Source organism: Grammomys surdaster, unplaced genomic scaffold (genome assembly GCF_004785775.1).
Source record: "Grammomys surdaster isolate TR1022 unplaced genomic scaffold, NIH_TR_1.0 204, whole genome shotgun sequence".
In the NCBI taxonomy this organism is placed as follows: Eukaryota; Metazoa; Chordata; class Mammalia; order Rodentia; family Muridae; genus Grammomys; species Grammomys surdaster.
In genome coordinates, this window is record NW_021604649.1 from 1,332,872 (window position 1) to 1,352,126 (window position 19,255).

At 45.0% G+C, this 19,255-nt stretch overlaps 1 protein-coding gene across 2 annotated transcripts; it reads left to right on the forward strand.

The window, feature by feature from the left end:
• Positions 1-1,120: 1,120 nt before the first annotated feature.
• Positions 1,121-14,554, forward strand: Gpkow (G-patch domain and KOW motifs). Of its 2 annotated transcripts, XM_028770836.1 has the most exons (11): positions 1,121-1,295; positions 2,357-2,517; positions 2,620-2,744; positions 5,837-5,946; positions 6,835-7,048; positions 9,380-9,512; positions 10,137-10,275; positions 10,469-10,592; positions 10,676-10,745; positions 12,007-12,092; positions 12,182-14,554. In XM_028770836.1, exons 1-11 carry the CDS (start codon positions 1,126-1,128, stop codon positions 12,314-12,316), a joined length of 1,467 nt encoding a protein of 488 aa, XP_028626669.1. In that variant the 5' UTR covers positions 1,121-1,125; the 3' UTR covers positions 12,317-14,554. The 2 variants fall into 2 exon arrangements, with proteins under 2 accessions (XP_028626669.1, XP_028626670.1); XM_028770837.1 differs by lacking the exons at positions 12,007-12,092; positions 12,182-14,554 and adding an exon at positions 10,965-11,044.
• The last annotated feature ends 4,701 nt before the right edge of the window (positions 14,555-19,255 follow it).

The window sequence follows — 19,255 nt, forward strand, 5'->3', positions numbered from 1 at the left end:
TAACAGAATTGCACTCAGGGTTAGGGGTGTGGCTCAATCATTAAAAAGATACAGCATTACACAAATGTTAATCTCCTGTTTTGGATAATTTATAATACTATTATGGAAAATATCAAAGTTATCTCGGTCAAAAATATATGGGGACTGAACACGGTGACACACGTTTTTAATCCATGCACTTGGGAGGCAGGCAAATTTCTGTGAGTTCTAGGCCACTCGGACCATTTAATGAGACCCTGTCTAAAAAGGTAGGGAAGGAGGAATTTCGAAGAGTAGCTATTCTGATAGTGCCCCCCAACACACACAACCACCTTTTGTTAATGACAACTAGCAACTGCCAACAGCTGTGCTGCTCTCGCTGAGGGAAAAAAAGGCAACTAAACCAGGCAAAGAGGCTCCAACACAGAAGGTCCCCATCCTTTATGCCAAAGACCAGAAGACACTACCTCATCCAAAAGCTAGAAAGGGTTAGCAACCTGAAACATAGAGACCATGTGTAACAAAAGCATTTTACAAGAAAACATAAGAAACTGGGGGACAAGGGAGAAAAAAAGAAATTAAAGGAATATAATTTAAAGGTATAGTGCTTGCTTAGGCAAGGCCCTAAGCTAAATTATTAGCACTTAAAACTGAACTACATCCCCGGCACAATCCTGATTTTTCACCTTATGACACTTTCTACATCAGTAAGGTTCTCATTGTGAAAGCACATTATGTGCTTGTCAAACACAAAATTTATTTATTTTGTTTTGTGTATATAAACATTTTGCCTAAATTTATGTATGAGCATCGCGTGCGTGCACGGTGCTGGCGGATGTTGGAAGAGGGTATAGAATACCCTAGAACTGAATTCCTAGCGGTTGAATACCTAGGAATAACCTAATCAATCGTCCATCCACCGCGGCTATATCACTGAGAACTACATTTCCCAGAATACTTGGTACGGCACGTTCCTATGACGTCTGAAAGAGTTTTCAAGCCCTGATTCCTGTTTCCCACGGCTTCGAGGCACCGGTCTTTGAGGCGTTGCATTCTGGGATAGGTTCTTGCCGTCCTGGGCCAGCCCCTAAGGACTCGAGCTAAACTTCCCAGCAGGCAGAGCGCTCGCCTGGGACTCGAGCCAAGATGGCGGAGCGTGGGAGTCCGCTACCGGCTGCACCGTCAACGGCTCCGATTTCTTTCAGTTTCACTCGCACGTCTGTCCGGAGGCGGCTGGCAGACCTCGGAGACGGCGAAGGACAGGCCCGAGAGGAGAAAGATTTCTTGGCGACCGTAGAAGGGAGGGAGCTGCAGAGGTGAAACGCCGGGTCTTTCACGTTTTGGAAATCGGTGAAATGGGCTTAAGCGGGAGGGCAGAGTAAAAGTTGTTTGTCCTGGTGACAGTGGCCTGGAAAGCCTGAAACATTGCCTCGGGAAATTTATGGAGGTAACCAGGAGTGGCGGCAAATGCCTATAAGTCAAGACCCCGGAGGCTGGCGCAGGGGGACCAAGAATTGAACGCTAGCCTGAACAATTTGAGAGCCTATATTTAAAAAACAATTAAACAGGAAGAAAATAATTTAAGGGCAAGAAGAGGGAGGTTTGTTAGGTGAGTTAAATGGGAGCTGAGAATCAGAGGTATAGATTCCTCAGAGAAAAAGTCGTTGGGACTTGAGGATGTGTGTGTTTTGAGAAAGGGACAGGAGGGAAAAGGACAGGATTCTTCCTGTCTCAACTGAAATGGTGGGAGCTTCTACGGTTTGGAGAACGAGGCAGATTCAAGTTTGGATAGGCCATCATCATCATAGTTAAGAAATGAAGGTCCGAAAGGCCTAAGTGGGGGACAGTTTGTGAGCCTGCAACTGGGGAGAATCTGGACTAAAGGTGGTGATTTGTAGGTCATTGTGGCTGAAGGCCTAAGAATGATTTCCACAGGACACTTTTAAAGCTGGGGGGCACGAGAAGAAATGATACATGGTTGTAATTCCAGCACTAGGAGGTTGCACCAGGTTGACTGAGAGTTTATAGACCAGCCCGGGCTACATCTTGAGATGTCTCAAAACAAATATGTGTGGACCTGTGATAGTAACCTGTGGAACATGGTCCATAGGGCTGGGCGTTGATAGTTATTTTGTTCCTTTCCTTTTTTTCCGATGTTTATACTTCCTTTCTTTGGAGGGGGTGTCAAGACAGGATTTCTCTGTATCCTTGTTGTCCTGGAACTCACTCTATCGATCAGGCTGGCCTTGAACTCAGAGATCCTCCTGCTTCTGCCTCCCGAATGCTGGGATTAAAGTCATGTATCACCACTGCCCGGCTGATATTTCTGCTTTCTAATATGTCTACTTTCCAAACCTTATTTCTGTCTCCACATCAGTGTGAACCCTCCAGAAGCTCCCAAGGAGCTGGTTATCCCGTTGATCCAGAATGGCTCTCGAAGGCAACCACTGTCCAAGAGCCCTAAGGCATCCTCAGAAACTAGCACCGTGTTGATGTCAGACGGTGTGTTGTGCCAGGCTGTGAAGGAACTCATTGAGGGTGAGTGAAACCTTCCTGTTTGCTCTGACTTGGTGCAGATAGAAGGGGAAGAAGTTGGAAGGATAGGGTATGGTCTCATTGATCCCTCCCATTCTTCCTTAGAATCCAAGAAGTCTCTGGAGGAGAGGGAGAATGCAGGTGTTGACCCCACGCTCACTATCCCCATGATCCAGAAAGGATGTCCTCCCAGTGGGGAAGGAACAGACAGCGAACCTCAGGCTGAGACAGTGAGCTGTCCTTTTGCCTCCCTCCTAACCATTCCCTCTACCCTCCTTGCACATAGAAGGAAAAGTGTGTGTGTGTGTGTGTGTGTGTGTGTGTGGCCATGTCCCAGAGCCTTGCCAATTAGCCTGTCCTCCTTCCATCCTTATTAGAAGCATTGACAAAATAGAAAGCAGGGTGTTTAAAAAAATGTACTTGAATTCTGGGGTTATCTGAATGAGGTGGACAACAAAGTATACAGGAAATACAAATGCCCCGAGGTTACATACTATTTGGAGCCACATTTGTCTGTTTCCTCTCTCCCTCTTTGTTCTGATTGTAGTCTGCATTGCTTGAGGAGCACTAAGGAAGCCAATGACTGGATTGGACAGAGTGGGTGGGGACTGAGTGGGTGGGGAGCAAAGATGACTAGCTAGGAAGTAAAAGGAGGGAAGGAAGGAGTAGTCTAATCCAAGATACACATATATAGGCGTGGCTGGAGGATGGCCTGGAAGGAGAGTTAGTTAGCTTTAGTGAGAGAAGAACCATCAGTGGAGTACTCTTTTTGTTTTCTTCGAGACAGGGTTTCTCTGTGTAGCCCTGGCTGTCCTGGAACTCACTCTGTAGACCAGGCTAGCCTCGAACTCAGAAATCCACCTGCCTCTGCCTCCCAGGTGCTGGGATTAAAGGTGTGCGCCACCACTGCTCGGCCAGAGTGGTACTCTTAGTGGCAGCAACAGCCCAAGAAAGCCACAGTTGTGGGAAATCACTGTCACATGTCAATCCCAGGTAACTTGAAGTCCACCAAGTAATCGGAAAGGAACGAAGAAATGATAGCAGAAAAGACAGAAAGTGTGTTTGTGGAAGTAAAGTTTTGAGCTCAGCTTCTTAGCTTTTTAGCATTTTTCGCCCCTTTTGACACAGGGTTTCTCTGTGTAACAGAGCTCCTCTGGCCTGTCCTGGACCAGGGTGTCCTCAAATTCACAGAGATCCACCTCCCTCTGCCTTCTGAGTGCTGGGATTAAAGATGTGTGCCACTTCGCCTGGCTAGTGTTTTAGCTTTTACTCATAAAATTTTTGTGATACAGCCTCTCTTTTAGCTGAGCCAGTCTCAGTCTTCCAATGTGCTTTGGTTTCTTCTTTTTGAAACAGTCTTATGTAGTCTAAGCTGGCCTTGAATTCACTCTGTTGCCAAAAATGACCTTGAATTTCTGGTCTTCATGCCTACAACTCTTACCAGGCTTTGTGGTCTGCCCCATCTTTTTTTGAGACACAGTCTTGTATCCCTGAATGTCCTGAATTTCTATGTAGATTAAGTTGGCCTCAAACTCACAGAGATTTTCCTGCCTCTGCCTCCCAAATGCTGGAACTAAAGGTATACAAACACCTCCCTTAAAAAAAAAAACCTCATTTTTTTCTTTTTTCTTTCCATGCTTTGGTTGGAACCCAGGACCTTCCCTGTGCTAAAATGCCTGTTATTAAGCTATGCTCCTTGCCCATACTTCATTTTATCCTGTTGCAGCCTTGACCTCGTTTGTCTGATTTCCTCATCTCTGAGCCTCCACACCCTCTACATCTCAGATGACCACAATTCTATCCATCCTTCCTCTCAGCTTAAAGTCCTTGGAGCCAGTCTTTGACTTCCCTTCTTATTTCATATCCTGCACCTAGCCCATCAGCCCAGCCCCATCAGCCCCACTTCAGGAGATCCAGAAGCCGTTAGCTTCTTGTCATCTTCATTAATACCATCCTGAGTAGAGGCAGCATCTGGACTGTTTCGCATGGGTCTTTCTTTGGGCTCCCATGTGACTCTAGGTCCCATGACTCTTTCCAGTTCTCCTCATTAATTTCTTACCACATCTGCTTCCACTTTTCCTGGTGAGTTTCATGGTTCTTAACCATACATACAAAGTCTTACCTTACCACAGGCCTTTTTTGTTTGCTTTGTGTTTTGAGACAGGGTTTCAATGTGTAGCTCAGGCTGTCCTTGGGCTCACAGAGACAAGCTGCTCCCACCTCCCAAGTATAGCCTTTATTTTTTACAACCGAGTTTGTTTGGAGCAGCCTTCTCATACCCTCATCTGTTCTTCTGTCTTTTATCATTTATCTGATTAAATGTCATGTTGGTGACTCCCATCTCCGTTTGAGTTCCCTTAGCCAGGTATTTTTGGGGGTTGGTTTTGGTTTGAAGATGGGTGGGTGGGGGGTGTCCCAGCATGTTGTCCAAGCTGGTTTCCAATTCTTGGGTTTAAGCCAGACTCCTCTGTCACCTCACACATAGCCGGGCCTACTGGACAGTGCAGCTTTATTTTAAATGGATCACCACATGATGTAGCATGTTTTCAGAACTTGATACATTGTATGTCTTGATAACTAGAATGTAAGTCCAACAGATGTCTTCCATTTTATTAGTTTCTTATTCTCAGCACCTAAATAAGATAGCACTTTCCACAGACTAGGTCCTTTACAACTTTTTTGAAAGCATATGACTATTTGTTGAAGCTGGGTGTGGTGGTCCATGTCTTTAATCCCAGCACTTAGGAGACAAGATCAGGCTGATCTCTTGAGTTTAAAGCCAGCCTGGTCTGGTCAATATAGAGTTCCAGGCCAGCCAGGGCTACATAGTGAGAGCCTGTCTCAGACAGACAAGCAGTGGCGGAGAAGGGTAGAGCAATGGCTCAGAGTTAAGAGCACTTGCTCTTAACTTAATAGAGAACCTGGGTTTGATCCCAGCACCTACATGGCTCACAACCATCCATACCTCTAGTTCCAGGGCATCCAGTGCTCACTTCTGACCTCCACTGAAACCAAGCACAACACACATCGTGGAGATATATATATATATATATATATATATATATATGTAAACAAACCATTCAGACACATAGCATAAAATAATTGTAAAAAAGGTTTTGTTGTTAGGTTTTGTTGTTACTGAAAGCCTCGGGTGGAGGAGCAGAGTGAAGAGTGATAAATGAAAACTGCCCTGTGAGCTGTCTGTTAGGGGCCAGGGCTGGAGAAAGTCATCCCGTGAGTGGAGTGGTGGGCAGCAAATGCACTGCAAACAGAGGGCCCACCCCAAGGAAAACCTGACTCTCTTCTCCTGCCTGACCAATAGGTGCCAGAGGAAGCCGACTATGAGGCAGTCCCTGTGGAGGCCTATGGGTTGGCCATGTTGCGGGGCATGGGATGGAAACCTGGCAAGGGCATCGGCAATACTTTCAGTCAGTGAGTTTGGTGGGGGTTGTGGGGGGACAATGGGTATAAACAAGACCCCTGTAGTTACATTTAATCTAGAACTGTCCAGGTGGTGAGGGAGGACATTATCAGCCTTACCAGTTCAGTAGTTAGTTGCTCACTACTCTTTCAAACTGTGGTTTCCACAGACCATAGGTTCAAGCCTTGTTATTCCAAAAGAACAAACCAAAAAGCAAACAACTGCAGATTTGTCTTCAAAACACTAAGGTCCCTCTTTGTGGATCAGTTTCCTCATCTGAAAAATGCAGGTGGTACTGACCTCACAGGTTTGTTGCAAGAATTAAATGATTATACTCATGGTAGGGTTTAGTCCCTGGTAAACTAACAGAAACTTAACATCTTTACTCTTATTTTGTAGACTTATAATTCTTTTGTTGGGCTGGTGTGTAGCCCAGTGATACAGGCTTGCCTAGCATGTAAAAGATCTTCCATCCCTAGAACGGAAAGCAAAATCCCTTTGCAGTTGTAAATCCCAAAGAATTCCCAAGTCATTTGGTAAGCCAAATGTGACTGTGATTGGATTTGACCCCAAACACCACAAAAAAAGAAAAGTTGGCATTTCTAGAGCTCAGAAGGTCCTTATAGGATATCAGAAATGGTAATTAAATATAAATGTGAGCTGCTGGGATGCCTGGGCAGGTAAAGGCCCTTGGCCTGCAATCCTGATGACCTCAGAACTCACATGAATGAATGAATGAACCCACCCCCAAGCAGTCCTCCAATTTTCATATGTGTGTCATGGTGCCCAAGCACACACAAGTAAATGAACGATTAAACCGAGTATTTCTGAGGTGAGTTTGGATGCTAGAAGGGTTGCATTGGAGACTTGTACTCCCACAAGCCTATTTTTCTCTTCAGGGTAGTGAAGCCCCGAGTCAACTCTATAAGGCCAAAGGGCTTAGGGCTTGGTGCCAACCTGATGGAGGCTCAGGCCTTGGCCTCCACCGGCTCTCACCATCCGCCAAGACCAGATGGGGATCGAGAGAAGGATAAAGAAGACCAGCCTCAGGGGCTAATCCATGGAGGAGCTGTGGTTGTCCTTTCTGGCCCGTGCCGAGGCCTCTATGGGAAGGTAAGAAGCATGAAGCCGTGTCAGGTACCAGGGAAGATTAATTAGAGCGCTGCAGTGAGGAACAATGATGGCTAGGAAAGGCTGCCAGGTGGCATGGGACATGCCTGTAATCCTACCACTACAGAAACTGAGGCAGGGGGATCACAGATTCAAGAGCTGCTTGGGCAGCCTAACAGTTGTCTAAAGTTAAATAAAAACTTTAAAGGAGTTAAGGGATCTAGCTCAGTAAGTAGGAAGAGGCACCTAACAGGAAAAAAATAAAACCACGAGAAGGAAGCAGCTATAGTGGAACATACCTGTAATACCAGCACTCAGGAGACTGAGGCAAAAGAATTTCCAAGAGTTCAAGGGCAGCATAGGAAACCTTTTCTCAAAAATAAATCAAAAACCACAACCAATCAAAATACAGAGTTGTGAAGCCCAGTCCCAAGGGATACATCTACAAAACACTCTGAACTTAAGGCTCAGAGAACATTGCAGAAGAGGGAGCAGAAAGACGATAAGAACGGTGAGCAGTTTGCTGTGAGATTGTCTTCTAGCAGTGTCAGAAGCTACACCGTAAAGTGTCACCAACATGATTGCCCAAACATGAGCTGAACAAGGACAGCACTGGTCCACATGACAGACTGGATGGAGAAAAGTCCGTGAAGCCTCAGTCCTACACAAAGAACCCTATGCAACTGAGGAAAGCTGGGAATGGGAGAGATGACCTTCCTAGGGAAGGGCACACCAACTGGTGTCAGTGCCAAACAGCCCTGAAAATGTACACATAGGGAGCATTATATGGACTGAACAGGTTGTAGTTAGGAGTGTGGATGGATGGATGGATGGATGGATGGGGAGGATTTGGTGGCATACTTGAGAGATTGAAGCAAAATTCAAGACTATCCTGAGCTATTTAATGAGTCCAAAGCCAACCTCTGGTATTTAGCAAAACCTGTGTCCAAAAAACAAGGGGCTGGGGAGATAACTCAGTGGAAAAGTGCTTCCTACACAAGCTTGAAGACCCCCAGAGCCAATGTAAAATCCAGGAAAGTGTGGCACCTGCAAGGCCTTTTCGAGCCTCAGTTCTCGACCAGAAGGGAGAAAATTCCATACCCTACAACCTCCACAAAACTTAAAGCTAACGCAAGCATTCAAACCCAGAACCTAAGAAACTCTAACAGGAGAATTGCTGTAAGGTTAAGACCAGCCTGGAGTATATGACAAATTCTAGTCTGACCTGGATCCTGTCTTGAAAAAAGTGAAAGCTGTGGAGATGTCTCAGCGTGTAAAATGACTGACTAGCATGCACGCATGAAAACATGAATTTGGATCCCCAGCCTCACATAAAAGCCAAGCATATGCATCTGTAGCCCAGAGCTGGGCAGGAGAGACTCGGAGGTGGGTCTCTGGGGCTCATTGGCCACCCAGCATAGCTGAGTCAGTGAGCTCCGGGTTCACTAGCTCAAAAAAAAAAGGTGTGGGGGCTGGAGAGTTGGCTCAGCAGTTAAGAGTACTTGCTGCTCTTCCAGTGACCTAGGTTCAATTTCCAGCACCAATACTGCATGTAGCTCACAACTGTCCAGTCTCAGGAGATCCAACACCCTCTTCTGGACTCAGCAGATACCAGGCATGCATATGACATGGTGTACAAACACATACATGTAGACAAAAACACACTCACACATAAATACAAATTTCAAAGAAGTAAGGTGGTTCACACCTTTAATCCCAGCACTTAAAAGGCAAAGGCAGGCAGATCTCTGTAACTTTGAAGACAGCCTGCTAATAGAGTGAGTTTCAGTCCAGCCGGGGCTATCTACATCTACATAGTTTCAAAAATAAATAAATAAAAGGAAAAAGCATTAGGTAATGAACATTTAAGGAAGATGCCTGCTGTCAGCATCTGTCCTCCACACACATATGCACATACCACACAAACAGCAGGTATGTGCATGTATACCAATATACATGCAAGTCTTTGTTTTATGTTTTGCTAAGGGAGACATGGGAGCATATACCTGGTCCCACTTCCCAGGAGTCGTAGTTTGGGAGAAATGACAAACCACACCTGGTCCTAATTACCAAAGGTTACAGCGTACGTGTGGGCATAGTGGTGTATACCTTGAATCACAGCACTCAAAGACTGGTGAATCTCCAAGTTTTAGGCCAGTCACAGCTACCTAGGAAAACTCGTATTCAAAAACAAAACAAATGTGACGCTCACAGTCTGCTCAGAGAGTGAGAGAGAGCCCAAGCCTGCTGGAGGTAAGGGTTAGATATTTTAGGCCTAGCAGCAGTAGTCCATTCACCCTCCACCTTCTCCCTCACTCCTTGCTCCCACCTTAGGTAGAAGGCCTAGATCCTGACAATGTACGGGCCATGGTTCGGCTGGCAGTAGGCAACCGCATTGTGACTGTTAGTGAGTATTGCCTGCGACCTGTTTCCCAGCAGGAGTATGATAGCCACACCTCGAAGCCAGGTGAGTCTCTTAGGACTGGAGACTTAGAGAAGCATAGGGACAGGCAGACTCTCCAGATCTGTAAGGAGAAAGGGCACTGTGTGACTTCCAGTCAGAGGTCAGGGATGAGAAGGGACAAGAGTAGTTTATTTACTTTTTGTTTGGTGGTGCTAGGATTAGAACCCAGAGCCTTGACAGTGCTAATTGGGCTCTACCAAGGAGCCATACCCTCAGCCTAGTTTGTTCAGTTTAACACCATGCATCTTCATCCTCTCTGAGCAGTAAGAAATGGATATGGAGTCCAGTTTCTACCCCAAGAGGTCCTCATGGATTTAGAGTGGCGGTCCCCTCTTTTGCTAAATATGAGACTAGGGTTAGGGTGTGAGCAAGGAGAGGCAAACAGAACAGTGATGGATGTGGGAGGGACAGCTCAGCTTGGAGGTGCCTGGGACACTTCCTCTACTCTTGTAAACACTAGGCAGTTGACTCTGCTGTCTTTGTTGTGTGCCAGGTGGTTGAGAGGGGCTTATTGAAGGAGGTGGATAGGGAATGGGGCCTTTGCCAGGAGGACAATGACCCTTGGATGGACATGTCAGTGAGACAGTGAGGTTTTCTTCTTGCTTGTCCCTACACCCCCTTGAACAGGCCATGTGAGCAAAAGTTCCACAGAGCAGCAGAACAGAGCAACTGGAACAGCCTCCTCAGTGAAGGCCCCACAGAATCAGGAAGACTCAAAGAGGAGGCAGAAGGATTCAGAGAAGAAGCGGAAACACTCTCCCCAACGGTAGGATGTGGTCCACTGAGCTCGCATGGTATGGGTTGGCTCAAGCAGTCAGGGAAAATTTGAAGGCAAAGCAGGGCATGGAAGGAACTGGGAATAGCAGTAGGGACAGGTTTTATAGCATGGCTTTTAAAGATAGGCTAGCTGCAACATGAGTGTGACCAAAAGCTAATCTAGGTTCTGGCTTTCTCCACAGACAGGATGGACCTGTGCCCAAGACAGAGAAAGCAGACCCTAGAAACAAGCACTGGTTGCACAGGGACCTACGTGTGCGGTTCATTGACAAACTGCACAAAGGTGGCCGCTATTATAACACCAAGGTATGACTCCCATAGCCAGAGGCCCCTTCCTCACCCAGGACTGGACCCTTTAACTTTCTAACATCTTCTTTTCATCTCTCTAGATGACAATTGAAGATGTCCTGAGCCCAGACACATGTGTGTGTCGGACGGATGAAGGCCGAGTTCTGGAAGGTAAGTCTGAGCTACTATACCTAGGATGTTCCCATCTTAGAGGATGATAAAGAAAGGGTCTATTTGAGGAGCTGGAGCAGTGGCTCAGTGGTTAAGAGTACTGGCTGCTTTTCCAGACAACTCAAGTTCAATTCCAAGCATCCACATTGCAATTCATAACGGTCTGTAACTCCAGTTTCAGAGGATCTGACGCCCTCTTCTGATATCTCTGAACAATAGGCATACACATGATGCTACAGACATAACATGCAAGCAAGACACTCGTGTACATAAAAGAAAGAAATCTAAAAAAAAAAAAAACTTTAAAGAAGAAAGAAAGGATCCATTCCAGTTCCTGAGGCAGAATTCCCACAAGTCCAAGGTCAACCTGGGCTACAATGTAAGATCCTATTTTACAAAGAAAAGAAATGGGGGCTGGAGAGATGGCTCAGCCATTAAGAGCACTGACTGGTCTTCCAGAGGTCCTGAGTTCAAATCCCAGCAACCACACGGTGGCTCACAACCATCTGTAATAGGATCTGGAACTGATGCCCTCTTCTGGTGTGTCTGGATTGCTACAGTAGCGTACTCATATAAATAAACAAATCTTTTTTTTTTTTTTTGGTTTGGTTTTTCGAGACAGGGTTTCTCTGTGTAGCTCTGGCTGTCCTGGAACTCACTCTGTAGACCAGGCTGGCCTCGAACTCAGAAATCTACCTGCCTCTGCCTCCCAAGTGCTGGGATTAAAGGCGTGCGCCACCACCGCCCGGCAAATAAACAAATCTTTAAAAAGAAAAGAAATGGAGAAAGAGAAGGGAGAGGGAAAAGTACAAAAAAGGGAAAAAAAAAGAATCTTGGGCCAAGAGCTGAGAAGTTGGTCAGGATTAAGGTTCTTTGCAAGCCCCAGCATCCTCTTCCAGAGCAGATACTTCCTTGAGAGGGATAACTAAATCCTATGTATTTTCCATGTTAGATTAGCGTGAAAATGAGTTTGTCCCTGTCAGAACTATTGCCTTTACAGGAAGAAGTATTCTGAGCTTGCACTGCAGGGCAGGCTGAGACCGTACTCAGTACATAGTTTCTGTAGGAAAATGCTCCTGTATGGTGGTTCTTTCTGTGAACTACTCCTTGGTTTTCTCACCTGTGAAATGGGTAGAGTGGGACTCCATCTATCAACATAGTGTAAGAGTAGCTCTACTAAATATTAGCAAAGGCCCTCCCAATAGGATCTGGCCAGGCTGGCCCTTGCTGTGGACTTCATTCTCCTCTCCCTCATCTGTAGGTGTGAGAGAAGACATGCTGGAGACCCTGATTCCCAAGGGAGAAGGCCACCGCGTGATGGTGGTGCTGGGACCACATGCTGGAAAGGTAAGTCCCATGTCTGGAAATGAGAGTCTGCAGATCACATCACTGAGGATCTGGGCTGATGTTCCTCACTCTGTCCTGTCTCACCTCAGGTGGGACTTCTTCTGAGTCGGGACAGAGCACAGAGTCACGCTTTGGTCCAGCTTGAGAGAGAGAATCGGGTGGTGGAGCTCCACTATGATGCCATCTGCCAGTACATGGGCCCCGGTGACTCAGATGAAGACTGATATATGGACCTGTCACTCAGGCTGTCACTATCTTTGTTGCAGTCTATAACAGATGCTAGGGAGAAGATGGGAGATAATTGTTCTGTCCTCCTTTGAGATGCAAGGATGGGGGTGTGACTAGATAGACTATTTACCAAAATGTGGAGTGTAATAAAACCCATTTTAAATAGCGGAAGGATGAAGTCAAAGCCAGGGTGTAAACTGTAAGTTTGGGTAGAGGAACTGAGATAACTCAAATGGAAATACTTCATTTCTTAACCTCATTTCCCTGCTGAGGCTTCAGGACAAGTTAAATTACCCATTCAATACATAGCTCACCCTTGGAACATAAAAGCTATGAAGTCTCTCCCCAGACAAACACTATAGAATCTGCAATGCTGCATCTCAAAACAACTTCCTGAGTTTGGATCTTGAATGGCCTTCAAAGGCCTATATTTTTTTTAAAGATTTATTGTATTTTGTTGTTGTTGTTGTTTTATGTGTGTGTGTGTGTGTGAGAGAGAGAAAGAGTATGTGATTGTGAATACAAATGCTTTCAGAGACCATGAGTGTTGAGTTCCCCTGGAGTAAGTTACAGGCAATTTCAAGCTGCCCTGCATGGGTGCTAGGAACCAGACTTGAGTCCTTTGGAAGCACAGTAAGCACTCTTTACCACTGAGCCACCTCTCCAGCTCATATGCCCATATGGTAAAGGATTCTTGCTCAGGATTGTACTACTAGCATATACTTTTGACCTTTGAAAGATAAAGGCCTGGCAGAGATTACTTAGGTCATGACTGAGGGCCTCCAAAAATGAGACCTTTCCTCCTTATAATTTAATTATGACTGGTAGTTTGTCAGAGGAAGGGGAAACTAACTGCTGTTCCCATTGACAACTCTAGTATGGACATCTGTTTCATCCTTGATCCAGGGAATCCCTCCAGGAATGTCCCTGAGCTGATGATGCACTGAAGAGAAAGGAGGACTTCTGCCCATGAATAGGATGGCTTAATCCCAGTTTCCAAAGGAGCTAGTCACTTTTAGTCCCAGAACATTGCTTAGGTTAAAAGGTATTTCTGACTCTGCAGTTTCTCGGCTTGCCCTAGGTGATTATATTCTTTAAAAAAAATAAAAGGGTTATTGTTGAGAATCCTGAACCTTTTTCCTGTATAATGGTTGGAGAAGAAAAGTCAGAGTCTTAGACACAATTGTTTCTAAATCATCCCCAATATATATGGTATTTGACTTAGATCTGATCTGAGCCACAGGTAAAAATACCTAACTTGTCAGCCCGTGGCACACACTAAAAATAATCAAAACACCCAGAACAGAATGATCCTGCCAAATGTGTCTGGAGTGGGGCTCAGAGTTGCTGTATTTGCCTGGCATATATAAAACCCTGGGTTCCACATACCATCGGGAAAAACAGAACCTGCTGTCTCTGTTGAACAAGAGAAACTGAACTCTCTGGTCAAAATGAACAGACAGAAAGACATGAGTCACGCCAAGTGTGGTGCCCATATCTGTAATCTAGCACTTGAGAAGCTGAGACAGGAAAATTCCTATGAGTTCCAGGACAGTCTGAGTTTCACTGAAATACCCTTTCTTCAGAACCTAACAGGAAATGTACTAGGTGTGGTAGTAAGAACCTGTCTCAAAAAGAAGGATAGTGTGGCTTTTTTCCTTCCTATTGTCTCCTTTATGTCTCTCTCTTATCTAAGACATTGATTCTGTGTTGAATAAGATAGGGGAGAATGGACATCTACTTCCTGATTTCAGAGGACATGCTCAGTGTGTCTAATCTTATGTTGGCTATAGATTTATTGTATATAGCCATTATTATTTTGACATATTTCCATGTATTTCTACAGTCTCCAGAGCTTTTATCACAAAAAATATGTTGAACTTTGTCAAATGGGTTTCCAACATTTACTGAAAGAATTTCATGTTTTTCTGTACTTGAGTTTGTTTATATGCTGTATTCCATTTACTGATTTCTGTTATGTTGGAACACCTTTGCCTTTTGGGAGTGAAGCCTCCTTGGTCGTAATATGTAATCTTCTCAATGTGTTCCTAAGATTCAGTTTGTAAGCATTTTGTTAGGAATTTTTTAAAAACAATTTTATTGACTCTCGGAGAATTTCACATCATATACTGTCATAACACTTCCCAGTCCTTCCATGTCTGTCCCCCACCCTACTTTGTGACCCCCCTGCTAAAACAAGTTAAAATAATAATAAATAAAAATTAGAAAACTAAGTCCCATCTGTGTTATCTCTATACTCAGTGGAGCATGGTCAAACTCTCAGTGGTCTGCCTCCTAAATAGAACTGAGTCCTTCCTATCTAGGTTATTACTTTTGGGAGAGTTGGGATAGGGTTTGTCACAGAAGCCTTCCATGGCCTTCTGTCTTAGCTGTGCATCTGCACTCATCAATATCACAGCAAAAGTAACCTCTGCTCTTCACAGCAGAAGCATAGGTCATGGGCATTCACAAACTTTCTGATGACAGGACAGACCATGAACATGGCCCCAAGCTGCAGTAGGACCACAGGCCCAGACAAGGCCCATCCAGCAACAAGAACACCAACATGACCTCAAGTGGCAGGACAGACCACAAATACCCCGTGGTCTTCAGTGGTAACATGGGTCACAAACATCAATACAGACCTTGACTGTAGTAGGACCACAGACATGGCTGTCATTGGCAGTACATGCCAAATGTCACCATAGCCTCAGATGGCAGTACAGGCCACTTCGATCGGTATGATTCCCAGGCTGCAGCACAGACCATGGATATCCTCATGGTCCTCGGTAGTAAAATCGGCCACAGACATCAACGTGGCTAGCCTGCCTAGGAGTTTTTGCATCTATGTTCATCAAAGAAATTGGTCTATAGTTTTCTGTTCTTTATTTTCCCTTTTTTTTTTTGGAGTTTCTTTACCTGGTTTTGGTATCAAGATGATTATGTCCTCTTGATATGATTCTTTACTTAAAAGACCTTATTGAGCCTACTAGAAAATTTGTGGACCTGATGTGCACTAAGAATAAGTTGTAGGATACAAAATAAGCATTGACAATGGTACTTTAGCACTCAGAAGTCAAAGGCAGGCAGGTCCCTGTGAGTTCAAGGCCAGCATAGTCTATATAGAGAGTTCCAGGGCAGTCAGGGCTACATACTGAAACTGTCTCCAAAACAATCCCAAAAAAACCCAAATAGCCTTCATTTATACTAACAGTCTACTTATCCAAGAAAGAAAAAATATTTCATTGAAAGTAACTCTCCCAAAATAAATGTGAATATGTTTAACCAAAGAAGTGAAAGACCAGGAGCTGGAGAGATGGCTCAGTGGTTAAGAGCACTGACTGCTCTTCCAGAGGTCCTGAGTTCAATTCCCAGCACCCACATGGTGGCTCACAACCATCTGTAAAGGGATCTGAGGCCCTCTTCTGGTGTGTCTGAAGAAAGCCACAGTGGACTCATAAATAAAATAAATAAATCTTTTTTTTAAAAAAAGTGAAAGACCTCTACAAAGAAAATTTCAAGATATTTAACAAAGAAATCACAAAAGATACTAGTCAATGGAAAATTATTCCGTACTTCTGGATAGAATTAATATTGTAAAAATATACAATCAAAATTAATTTTCAGAATTAATGTAGAATCACCATGTCATAGTTTACAGGTTTAGAAGAAAAACAATTCATATCAAACAACAAAAGACCATGTATAGTCAAAGCAATTATACTGGATCTCAAATTCTATTATAGACCTGTGGTGATCAGAGAGTGGTATTTGAAAAAAAAAATAGGCAAATGGACCAATAAAATAGAGAACCCAGAAATGAAGTGGCTAAACTATACCCACTTTATTTTTGACAAAGGAAACAAAAACATTCTTTGCAAAAAGAATCTAGGAGCTAGAGAGATGGTTCAGTGGTTAAGAGTATTTGCTGCACCGGGCAGTGGTGGCACACGCCTTTAATCCCATCACTTGGGAGGCAGAGGCAGGAGGATTTCTGAGTTCGAGGCTAGCCTGGTCTACAGAGTGAGTTCCAGGACAGCCAGAGCTACACAGAGAAACCTTGTCTCGAAAAGCCAAAAAAAGGAAAAGAAAAACCAAGTCGCTCCAGCAAGTCTCCCCCCACAAATGCTTGTGGTTTCAGGACTGAATCCACTCTGAGAATTTGGGTTCAGGGAAGTATGCACTCCAAAGCCTGTGAGACTAGCATGGCCCAAACCACTGCGTGTGACCCGGGGGGCGCCGGTCTCCGCCCCTGCAGCCCGGCACATGCGCAGTCATCCGGACTGAACCATAAGGGTGCAGGGCGTGGGGGGGAAATCGGGAGCGGAGCCGCCGCCGGGGCGGCCATCTTAGAACGTTCCACTTGCTGAAGGGGGGAAGTGAGGAAGCGGCGCCTGGCCCCAAACGGCCACCGGTCCGCTAGCCCCAGGACCCCGCCCTGGCCTGCCGTCTGCCTTTTGACTCTGGCGGACGGCAGGATCGAGTCAGCGGAAGGCCTCTGTCCCACACGACATGTTCACCCGCTTTCCCCTGACCCCCTAATCCTTCCGTTTGGAACCTGCTACCAAGGCACTCGCGCAGGCCATTGGTTCGGAAGCTGCCCGGTGAGCTCTGATTGGTCGATGGCCGGGTGGAGGCGGGTCTTTTCCTTTCTGAGGCCCTAGGAATAACTTGGCTCCGCCTCCTCCTTTGCACCAGGTTACTGCGTCTGGTTTGGTGCATGCGCAGTGGTTGTAACCAGTGACTGGGCATCGGCCATGGGTCATGGGTTCAAATATAGCATCAGTCTGTAAAATTGGTTGTGTGTAAAAGGTCAGCGGAGGGTACTTGTTTACTGTCGCAGCTGTCATCATAACTATTTTTTGAGGTAACAGATTAAAAGTTATCAATTCTTTTGTGTGCATGGTTAGGCACATCTTTAATTCCAGCACTACAGTGACAGGCTGATTTTTTAATTCGGGGTCATCCTACTCTACATAGCTCCAAGCCAAACGGGTGCACGGTGTTGGAAACAAGCAATAAATAATCTCGGCCTTGCATAAAGAGCCACTCAAATGGAAAGAAAAGTAGCTAGGCAAAGTAATTCTTGGGAGCTCGCCTGGAGGGAGAGGGGGAGGGCAGCTGTAAAAGACTGCTAGAACTCAAACCTGGGACAAAATGGCTACTTTCATTTGTCCCTGGTTTAAGTGTTGACTGCATTTTTATGCCATTGGTGAGAACTTGACTTCACAGTCTGACACAATTGGCTAACCAAAGCTAAGGGGAATGGGAAAAATCCCGAAATACAAGTCCTTGCCAGACTGACTACTTTTGATTAAAAACAAAACAATTCTCACTATTCCCCCTGTTTCTTATGCTTCTTTTTAAAACTTAGCAAGCATATGTTGACCATTTGATGTCTCTAGTAGGAGTACATTACTGTTCTAAGTGATGACTTAAACGCGCCTTAAAGCAGTGAGTGGTTCTCCACTTTCGTCTTGCTGTGACCCTTTAATGCAACTGCTCATGTGCTGACTCGCAAACATAAAATTATGTCGTTGTTACTTCATACCTGTAATTTTACTACTGTTATGAACTGAACTGTAATGTATATATCTGTTTTCCAGTTGTCTTAGTTGGGGTCCAGTTGTGGGTTGTGACCCGCATGTTCAGAAGTGCCGGCTTAAGGTCAGTACCCAGTACCCAGAGGGTAGTCCTCTGATCAAGCAACTGAGCTGACCCAACCGGAATGTGAGGTTTATACCCTGTCCAGAAATTCTATTACTTGACTAGAAAGAAGTTTATTTTACAAGCCTTTACTGCTATTTACTGTTCTCCCCTCTGGAAGGGTCACTGTAGAACTGTTTAGGAGCCAGATTACAAGTCGGGTTTCCCAAAATACATTGGCATGTCTGACCTTGGGCAAGGAAGAAGCTGCCAAGAGGCACAGATATTTTTGTCTTTTAGCAAAATAAAGGAGGGGGGAAAGAGACAATAAGAGGGGGCACTGTTTACTTTTCCTTGGCCTTTTTACTTTAAAATGTCTAGCCAATTTCTACCTCCCATTCATATCATCCCCCTGCCTCTGAAGAGATACCTCTAATTGCCATTATGGGATTGGAGTGTGGACTATCTAGCTTGGTTTTTCCAACTGAATTTTTAGTGTTGGGTGTGACATTTTGGGGGTATCCTGTCAGAGGGCCTATCCAAAAGACCCCAACTGTCAGAAGCAGATAGGAAAGGAAGTCCTTAACTGGGGTCTGGGAGAAGTAAAGGCAAGAAGTAGGGTAGACAGGGAATCAGGAGAAGCCAGAACATGGGAATATTGCAAATCAAACAAAGTCCATTAGAATTTCTTGATGGGCTCACAAGAACACCCATCTACTGGACTCCTCGTTTGTTACCCAAGGCAGGACTCAACAGTGATATACTCAGGATCTGTGGGTTCTGGAAATCCAATCCAGGTCTGTTGGAAGAAAAGCTAATGTTCTAATGACTGAGCTGTCTCTCCACCACAAAACATATATAGGTTTAAAAATATATATTATTATTTTGTGTATATGGATGTTTTGCCTACATATATGTCATGTACCACATGCATGCAGAGCCCCAACGACCAGCAGAGGACATCAGATGTCCTGAGACTGAAATTACAGTTGTAAGTCACCACATAGGTACTGGGAATAGAACCTGGGTCCTCTGGAGGAGCAGCCAATGCTATTAACCATTAAACCATCTCCCCAGGCCCCAATAAATACTTTTTGTTTGTTTGAGGTTAGGTCCTATGTAGCCTTGGATGCCTCAAAACTCAGAGGCCTGTTTGCCTCTTTTTCCAGAGTGTAAGGCCAGTACCAGCATGCCTGGATCTCCTTTGTTTGAGACAAGGTCTGACATTTGACCTGGAGTTTGCCACTTCCACTAGATGGTGGCCCTCAGAACCCCTGGGATCATCCTAT